Source organism: Camelus bactrianus, chromosome 12, assembly GCF_048773025.1.
Source record: "Camelus bactrianus isolate YW-2024 breed Bactrian camel chromosome 12, ASM4877302v1, whole genome shotgun sequence".
Taxonomy (NCBI): domain Eukaryota; kingdom Metazoa; phylum Chordata; class Mammalia; order Artiodactyla; family Camelidae; genus Camelus; species Camelus bactrianus.
The window spans coordinates 11783869-11792668 of record NC_133550.1 but is presented as its reverse complement, the minus strand read 5'-3'; the positions used below and the strand labels follow the sequence as shown (position 1 = coordinate 11792668).

Here is an 8800-nt window from a genome sequence, read left to right as displayed (position 1 = left end):
AGGCTTTCCTAATCCCCAAGGGGTAGCCTTTGTAGCATCAGTGAATGGGGCCAGCACTTCTTAAATGAGGCAGAGATGGCTCCTACAGGCTCTTCCCCAGCTGTCCCCAACCTCCGGTCCATTGACCCTGGACAGTCTCGCCTCGCCTTCACTGGCTCAGGAAGGAAAGGAGACCCGCACGTAGGGCACAGAGTTTATTTGGTGACTGCTGATGGCAAACATCATCCAAAAGAGACAAGTTGGGAAAAATACTGTGATGACAAGGGAACCTAGGAAGCCTTCGGGGCCACATACACAGCCTCCCACAGGGGAAGGCACAGTCTCCGGGCACACGGGGAATGTCCTCAGCCATTCAGCACCATGCGGACGAGCTCTGTGGAAAGGAGAGAGGGGTGAACCGGCGAGCAGGGCCAAGGGGAGGGGTCCGCCAGGGGCTAGGAGACCACAAGACCACGAAGGCAGCCTAAGAAGGAACGTGCCCACAGCAACCAACCTGGGGGGTCAGTCTGCAGAGGAGCCACCTTGAGTCTGACCGGTTCCCTCGGCCCCCAGCTCCCCTCCCGCCAGCTGTTAGTTCCCCACCCCACCCTGAGCAGCAAGAACACAGCAGAGGCAGAAGGAGTTCCAGCTACACCTACAGCTACTGTCAGCCACTGGTGGAGGAGAAGACAGAGTTTGGGGTTAGGGTACCTCCAAGCTGCCCAGCAGAAGGAAGGGAAGAGACTGCAGCTACAGCAGCACAATGGGGCACACAACCCACCCCTCTAAGCCAAAACTGCCCCTGCTCCCGGGCCAGAGGATCACCCTAAAGCAAGAGGGGACAAGCTGGTGTGAGTTCCCAGACACCAGTGCCCTATAAGCCAACCTCAGAGCCCATTCTAGGAGAGGAGGTACCACACCCCCAGGCTGTCTTCCTCTTTGAGGAACCCCTCCCCTCCCCAGTCAGCTCCATGCAGAAGCATGCCAGGAGAAAGTCAGATGGGAGTAGGGGGAGGGCAGGGGCTAGAGAGCAAAGGCCAGGAAGAAAAACACTGGGGAGGTCAACTAGAGAAGGGGGGGGCTGGGAGGAGCCGTACCCGCCCCATGGGCCCGTCACCCCGACAGGATATGCCTCACAAATGCTGCAGGAAGGAAGAGACATTAATGGTGAAGACAAGACACAGACATGGGGTGAAGGGGTCAGGCGTTGAGGGAACAGCCATCCATTTACTTCCCATCCCTTCCCCACCCTTCATGCCACATGACCCCTTCTTTTCTTGTCACACCCCCCTGGCCTCCCACCCCTAGGCTGGGCTGGGCCCTGCCCCTTGCCTCCTGGCACTTTCTGGAGCCCAAGTCCAGGGACAGGGAAAGCCTCAAAAGCTGTGCTTGACCTGCCCTGTGTGGCTGCTTCCTCCATGAGAGCCCCACTTCGTCCCTCACCTTCATAGTTGATACAACCATTGCTGTCCTCATGTCCTGCCACCAGCATCTCTACTTCTTCCTCTGTCATCTTCTCACCTGCAGAGGGGAAGAAAGAGTGACCACGCTGGAATCAGGTAACAGATGAGGTGTATCAGGTGGCATCTCAGCTCAAAGAGCAAGGGCAGAGCTTTACCCAGAGTAACGAGAACGTGCCGAATTTCAGCACCCATCACGGTGCCGTTCCCTTCCTTGTCAAACACCCGAAGGCCTTCGACATAGTCCTCATAGGTGCCCTGGTCCTTGTTCTTGGCCACAGTCTGCAGCATGGGTAGGAAGTGCTCAAAGTCCAGCACCTTCACGTTCATCTCTGCCGAAAAGGAGGTGGAAGCAAAGTCACACGCGTTCTCAGGACTGGGGATTATGGGGCTCGCACTCAAGGCAGGAGAAATCTGTGGGATTTGTTAGTCTAGATAAGACCCGCTTGAGTTCAGGGCCTAGGAAGATGAAGGGAAGCTCTTAGCTGAAGACTGTGGGCCCACTTCCCACACTGAGGAGTTGTACTTAATGACCCTCACCATCACTCTTGGGGTTCCCCAGGACTTTTAGCACCTCGGCGTTGGTGGGGTTCTGGCCCAGGGCCCTCATCACGTCCCCACACTGGCTGTAGAGGATCTTGCCATCCCCTGTTCGGTCAAACAGCTGGAAGGCCTCCTTGAACTCTGAGGATTCAGATAAACGTCAGCACTGGGCATGCAAGGGTTAACCCAAACCCTCCCAGGCAGTTCCTACTGCACATTCAACCAGGATCATGCTGAGGAAACCAGATATTTATACCACTGTACACCCAAGTCCTCTAAGAGGGATCCAGTGTCTCTTACTCCCAACTCAGATATCCCACATAAAGAAACAGCCTTCCTCCCCACTTTGGCAGAGTGGCAACATCCGTTCACATACCCCCTCCACCCTCAGCAAGCCTGCCCAGCCTCCTCACTACACTGCTCAGGGCAGGAATTTGCCACCGCCCTGTCTGGGCCCTGTCCTTATAAGGAAGTGGGAGCAGCAGCCTGGGACTGGGGTCATCCCAGCCTGCCGCTTCTCACCCCTCTGGTCAGAAGGAGAGGGCACAGCCCTCTTTCAGAGGGTACAGCTACAAAGAAGTACCCTCAGCAAAATCCCCTTTTCACAAAATAACAGGTCGCTGCTTTTTACAACCGTCACAATTCCAAGCTGTGGGAGGAGGAAAGTTATCACAGGAGGAGAGGAGAGGCAGAAGTAGCTGATGAAGGAACAGGGGAGCACAGGCAGCTTAATACACCGCCCCCAAACCTCACACACAGCAGGCATTAGGTGACCAAGTTGTTTCACATGCCCACACCACCTAAAACTCACCCAGTGCTTGGGGCTCAGATCTAGAGTAGAAGGGGAGGGAGGAAGAAAGAGTGAGAAAAGAAAATGGAGGAACCAGAAGGAGGGAGAAGGGAATCCACGAATTACTCCCCTAGGGGTGCTGAAGGGATGACAGGTTGGGGGGTAGGTGCTAGAGGCAGTGTCCCTCTCCCTAAGCATGACCTCAGTGGGTCGGAGATTACCTACCTGCGGTCTGGTCCTCGGTGAAGTCACACTGCTCAGAGAAGAGGGGAGCGGTCAGCATCTTAACTCCAATCCCCCAAGCTTCTATCCCAGTCCCACGAACTCTGAACCACAAACTCCTGTTCCATGCTTGGGTCTCACTTCCCAGCAGGACAGGATGCCCGACTTTACAACCCCACCTCCAACCTTCGAGGCCTTCAGGTTCCTTTGCCCGCTACCCTCTACCTTCCCCTCACCCCCTACACCCGGCTTCCCGCCTCTCGCCCCAAATCCCGCTCATCCTCCCGGGCCCGGGCCCCACCATCTTGACTGCTCAGCTCTGCGGGACCTTTTCCTGCTGTAATGGCTCCGGTTCCTGGCCCAACCCTAGTCTTAGTACGTCTCAATGACGTCATCCCCAGCGGACCCAGCCAATAGGAATCTTGGCCCTGGCTTATGCAGATAATATTCCTACATTAGTAATGAGGTGGGCGGGGCCCGCTGTTCTTCATTTCTCCAGAAGAGCCCTACCTGGGGCACAGAATCCTCAGAAGAGGGTGGAGTGGGGCGTTAGCAATCTGCTCCTCCGAGCAGCAGGGAGATCCCAGGATGTTAGATTGGGGAGAAGAGAGTCCTCCCTTCCCTTCCCTTCCCTCCCCCACCTCTGAAGAAAGCAAGAGTCGGAGGCCAGGGAGGAACCATCTCTTTATTTTCAACAAAAGGTGGCCTCCTAGTGGCAGGAACGTGCTTTCGCCTTTGGGGGCCGGGGCGGGCAGTGCTCGACCCACTGCACCTGTGGAAAAAGAGGAACTTTGCCAAACCCTGGCGTTTGCGAGCAGCAGGACGTGAAAACGTACTTCTCGGCTTTTCTGCCCTGGCGGAAGAAAAGGAAGGAGGCTTGCCTTTCAAGGCGGAGTGGGATGGCCCTACCTGTAATGCTCAGACGCTTAGGATGTGCTTCAGGAAGGCTGCAGAGAGAGGAGGCAAGATGGCCTGATGATAATCCATCTGATTTTAGATAACCAGGCCCCAGGGTGTCCCCACCCACACACGCGAGCCTCCTGCCTCCCTTCCTCTCTTGTCTCTTCTGCTCCTCTGGTCTCTCACCTTCATAGTTGATGCAGCCATTGATGTCCTCATGTCCTGCCAGAACTGTCTCCACCTCATCTTCAGTCATCCTCTCTCCTGAGCCCCAGACACAGCGTTTTAGCCCCAGCCTTCCCTCTTTCACCAACCCAGGCCTCAGTCTTCTGGGTGGTATCTCCTTTTTTCCCACCCTGGAGACTTGCCCATAGCAACAGTCCCCCAAGAGAATCCTCTCTTTGTAATGGTCATGCCTTCAATGTGTCCCTGAATCTTGCTTGCCATTTCACCTCAATTACATCTGGTGAAAACTTTGACAGACAAGAAAACTGACCTCCAGAGGGTTAAGAGACATACCATATCATAGAGTATAACCATCTATTCCCAAACAGAAATTCAGGTCTCCCACCTCATCCCGTTTCCTCTGCCCTCTGGGGAGGCATCTGCATCCCCCTCACTTTAGCCTCTACAGGAGGAAGACCTTCAGATTTGGCCCCCAAAGTTCTGACCTTCTCAGTCTCCTGCCCATGACCTACAGGACAATAATCACTCCCTGACTCTGCCTACTTGGCTAACCTTTTTTTGGTTCACCTCCTCCTCTCCACCCCACAATTTGGTCCCTGCCTCACCCAGGGTGGTGAGGACATGTCTGAGCTCTGCTCCCATGACTTTGCCGTTCCCCTCTTTGTCAAACACCCGAAGCCCCTCCAGGTAGTCCTGGTATGAGCCTTTATCCCGGTTCTTGGCCACCGCCTGGAGCATCGGCAGGAAAGTCTCAAAGTCCACACGCCGGGACTTCAGCTCTGGAGATTAAAGAGGTAAGGGAGAGGTCACCGTGGTATCACCTAGAACTCAGCTCTCATCCCCACCACGAACGGTTTTATCCGTTCAACATTCAGGATGTACTTCTGCCCCTGGGTTTGACAGTTGTTGAAGTCCTGGGACCCACTTCAACATCCTTTGTTACCTTACCGACATTCCTCAGTTCTACCACCAAACTGAAAACCTGCATTGTTCCAAGGGGTCCATTACCATCACTCTTGGGGTTCCCCATGACCCTGAGCACCTCGGCGTTGGTGGGATTATGGCCCAGGGCCCTCATCACGTCCCCACACTGGCTGAACTGGATCTTGCCATCTCCCACTCGGTCATACAGCTCGAAGGCTTCCTTGAACTCTGAAGTATAAGGAAGGGTCAGTGTTGACAAGGAGTTCCCATTAGCATCAGAAGAAAGGAGATTCAGAAACTGTGTGCTTGAGCTGGGTAGAGCACGGAACACAAAGAACACTAGTGTAGGAGGTTTCAAGGTCGGGACCAGAGTTAGGGGAAGAGAAAGAGGATCTGACCAGGGGCTTGGGACTGGATAGTGGGCTCAGGGGACCAGCTTCTCCTCACCCTCCAGCTGGTCCTTGTTAAACTCGATCTGTGGAAGAAAAGCAGGTGAGGAAGGATGACAGGGCTCATTCCATCCCTCCCCAGCACTCCTCCCCACCAACTGGCAGCCACTTCTGGGGAGGGGCCCAAAGGGACCAGGCCAGGAGCCCAGACACCTCAGTCCCATTCCCAGCTCCAGACCTTGGGAGAATCCCAAGAGGAGGAATTATTGGGGGGAGGGTTTCCTGGGAACAGGGTTAATCCCATGCCACCTGTTCCACTCCCTCTACTGCCCTGAGCCCTGCATCCCTCACATAACTGGGGGCTGAACAAAGGCTAAATTTACCCCTGGCCCCCAGCTGTGATTGTCTAACAAGTCTGTCCTCTTCAGCCTTCCCTCCTGGGGTTCAGAGCTGTGGACTTTTGCAGTGAACAGTCAGCCAGGCACAGACACAGCTCCCTCCCTTCACCTTGAAACTGTCCTCAGAACCCAGATGTTCCCCATCGCACAGTCCCTGCCTCCAGCAAGAGGGTCAGTGAGAATGTGTGTGTGTGTGTGTGTGTGTGTGTGTGTACACACGTGTTATAGGTTAGAGGAAGAGAGCAACAAACACAATAGCACAGTCATAAACCTGGATTGTTCCAAATGGAGGACTAAGGGGAAGCCCCAACACCATCCAGTGCTTACTGATTCCCTACCTTCTGGATGACCCCTAATCTCCTAGACTATATCCCACCCTTGTACCACCCCCTCCAAACTCTTTTCTCACTTCCCAGAGACTCACCACCACTTTGGAGAGATCAATGGGGGGCTCCTGGACTTTCGGAGGGGGTTGAGGTACAAGTGGCACTAGTGCTGGCGCTGGCTCTGGTGCTGGCTCAGCCTTGGGCTTGGCTGGAGGGGCCCCTGCTGCTGGCTTGGCAGGGGGCTTGGAGATTGGGGGTCCCGCTGGTTTCTTCACAGGAACATCCTTCTTGGGAGGCATGATGTCCGGTAGCCAAAGGACAGTGTGCCGATGGGGGCACCCATCTCTGTTTAAATAGCCAGGGAGTCTGGGATGTCAAGGGGCGGGGGCAGGGGCAGGGAGCCAGTTGGCGGTTGGGAGGGTGAGATAGAGGAAAGATATGCCGGCCTGTCCTCACTCCCCTGGGCTCCTATGGTTCAGGACTCCTGCCCCAAGGTCTTCTCCCTTTGGATCACCCCGCCCCAAAAGCTGACCAGAACAATGGCCCCTTTGGGGGCAGGGGGAGGAAGCTAGCGACAGCCCAGAATGGAGGAGTTAACCTCCAGAGTGTGGAGAGGATGCTTGCCAGTGACAAACACTGACTAGGGGTGAGGCAAAGAAGGAGATCCAGGTATTCCAGGCCCTCAACCCCCTGATTCAGAACAGCCCTTTTTCCTAGCAGCTTTAGACACTTGAAGGTTGAGGCAGGAATGGGGGTCTTGTGAACTGGGATTGTTAAAGTGGGGTCTGGGAGCAGTGAAAGATGGGGGGAAAAAAAAGCAGTCCTTCCTCTCCACTGACCATGGATGAATAGAGCAAGGGTAGTTGATCCCACAGCCTAATGATACTCAATGCTTAAAGTCTCTGACCCCCTCCCTCCCAGCCCAGAACTGGAACTGTGCACAATATAGAGAAAGAATAGTAATAGAAGAGTGTGACACACACCGCGCATTGTCTCCTGTGCCTAGTGTTGTTTTAGGAGTAGGGATGGGGGCAAGGACCAATTTTAACACCCACCACCCATACTCTCAAGGAAGAAATTCTTGTCCACAAGCGTACGGTCATTCAAGTCAGACAAAGGTAGGCTGTCTGCTGAACCTGTAGAGACTCCGTGGTGGCACCTGGGGGGAAGGGCAGGCTCTAAGAGGCAAATGACCTAATTTCTAAAATCTGTAATCCAAAAGGTTGTGGGAGGTCCTCTGGGCTCCATGAGTACTCACCCCCAACCAGAGGGAAAATAAAACCCTGACTCGGTAGCCAGGTTACACACCTTGCTTAGAGCGCTGGAGAAGGGTCAAAGTCGGGGGCGTGTAGAAGAGGGGAGGGGTTGCTGGCTTTTTTCTTTTGGTGGGGGTAAAGAAGGAGATGATTTAGGTAGCAATCGGAGGAAGATAGTAGTGATTCCACTTAGGCCCTAGGGTTCAAAGAGTTGATGCTGGATCTCCCACCCCCAAAAAGCGTCTGAATCTCATGACGGCAAATTGTCTCATTTTAGGAAAATCAGAATAATTCCTCCAGCCGGGTTTACATCACACACACACACACACACACACACACACACACACACACACACACACCCTTGAGCCTTAAATAAAAGAAAGAGTCCCTCCCCAGCTCCCCAAAACTCACCCCGCGGGGTCCAGGTAAGGGGCGGAGGCGGGGCGCAGGGCGGCCGCGGGCCCTCAAGGGTTAATTCCGGCGGCCAAGGAGCATGCTGGGAGTCGTAGTCCTCGCGCGCCCGCGGGCTCACGGGAAACGCCGTCCTCCGGCGCCAGGCGGACGCCCGCGCAGTGAGTGGCTTCCGGCCCGAGGCGTCGGTTGGTGACTCAGGAGCTTTGGGACCCGATTCTTGTCCCGGAACCAAAAGGCAATGAGCACTTTACAGTCCCTATCCCTGACCCTAAAACCGCGTGCGGCCCCTCAGGATATCTCCCTTGCTTAGCCTTGAGTTCCCCGTTTAGCGTGGGCGGGGATATTTTCCGGGATTCACCGGTGAGGACGCAGAACCAGGGGAAAGGCTGAAGCTGCAGCTGTAGCAGGCCAGGTAGAGGTAGATAGTAGGAGGCAGTTACTGCCCCCGCAGAGTGGTTCGGTCTCTTTAGCTTCTCTTGCGGTTTGGTAGAGAGAGAACAGAGGCTATTGAGTTGCTGTGTGACTTGGAACAGTTACTTTAAAGTTTTTTGAAATGAATTTCAAGTACATGTTAAGGAATTTATGCCGAGTCACCTGCCCCAGTCTCACCAATTGAAGAGACGCAATTGAAATTCTCAATTGAAATGCAGCTGAAGCCTCCGTTGAAATTTCTCCATTCTGCGGCCGCGTTTGCGCCAGTCACCCTGTTTGCTGCTGACAGGTCTTGAAATGGAGGGCTGGGTTTTTCTCTGATATATAATTCTCCCAAGGTGTTTGGGGGTTTTTTAGATTTTTAAAAATGGAGTTGTAGTTGATGTACAATATTAAATGTTTCAGGTGTACAACATAGTTTTACAATTTTTAAGGTAATACTCCATTTATAGTTATAAAATATTGGCTGTATTTCCTGTGTTATACATACCCCAGATGTTTATCAACAGTCTCCTCTGTGCTGGGAGAGAACCAGCCCGGCCAGGCCCAGCCTCGCTCAGTGGATCCGTAAATGCCCGTAG

At 54.2% G+C, this 8800-nt stretch overlaps 2 protein-coding genes across 3 annotated transcripts; both read right to left on the bottom strand.

The window, feature by feature from the left end:
* Nucleotides 1-181: 181 nt before the first annotated feature.
* MYL6 (myosin light chain 6) lies at nt 182-3422 on the bottom strand. Of its 2 annotated transcripts, XM_010963871.3 has the most exons (7): nt 3296-3422; nt 2998-3025; nt 1980-2123; nt 1598-1771; nt 1423-1500; nt 1077-1121; nt 182-373 (listed from the first exon to the last, which is right to left on the bottom strand). In XM_010963871.3, the coding sequence occupies exons 1-6, from the start codon at nt 3296-3298 to the stop codon at nt 1093-1095; spliced, it is 456 nt and encodes a 151-aa protein (XP_010962173.1). In that variant the 5' UTR covers nt 3299-3422; the 3' UTR covers nt 182-373; nt 1077-1092. The 2 variants fall into 2 exon arrangements, with proteins under 2 accessions (XP_010962173.1, XP_010962172.1); XM_010963870.3 differs by lacking the exon at nt 1077-1121.
* A 239-nt stretch (nt 3423-3661) lies between these two features.
* MYL6B (myosin light chain 6B) lies at nt 3662-7932 on the bottom strand. The gene is made up of 8 exons (XM_010963868.3): nt 7785-7932; nt 6216-6462; nt 5452-5479; nt 5089-5232; nt 4686-4859; nt 4081-4158; nt 3904-3941; nt 3662-3766 (listed from the first exon to the last, which is right to left on the bottom strand). Exons 2-7 carry the CDS (start codon nt 6414-6416, stop codon nt 3913-3915), a joined length of 654 nt encoding a protein of 217 aa, XP_010962170.1. The 5' UTR covers nt 6417-6462; nt 7785-7932; the 3' UTR covers nt 3662-3766; nt 3904-3912.
* Nucleotides 7933-8800: the final 868 nt, after the last annotated feature.

Coding starts and splice junctions, on each gene's coding strand:
- MYL6B (XM_010963868.3), bottom strand. CDS start 6,416: ATGCCTCCCAAGAAGGATGTTCCTGTGAAGAAACCAGCGGGACCCCCA. Junction 4,860..5,088: donor GGGGAACCCCAAGAGTGATG/GTAATGGACCCC, acceptor TTTAATCTCCAG/AGCTGAAGTCCCGGCGTGTG. Junction 3,942..4,080: donor TGGCTGCATCAACTATGAAG/GTGAGAGACCAG, acceptor CTCTCTCTGCAG/CCTTCCTGAAGCACATCCTA.
- MYL6 (XM_010963871.3), bottom strand. Junction 1,772..1,979: donor GGGGAACCCCAAGAGTGATG/GTGAGGGTCATT, acceptor CCTTTTCGGCAG/AGATGAACGTGAAGGTGCTG. Junction 1,122..1,422: donor TGGTTGTATCAACTATGAAG/GTGAGGGACGAA, acceptor TCCTTCCTGCAG/CATTTGTGAGGCATATCCTG.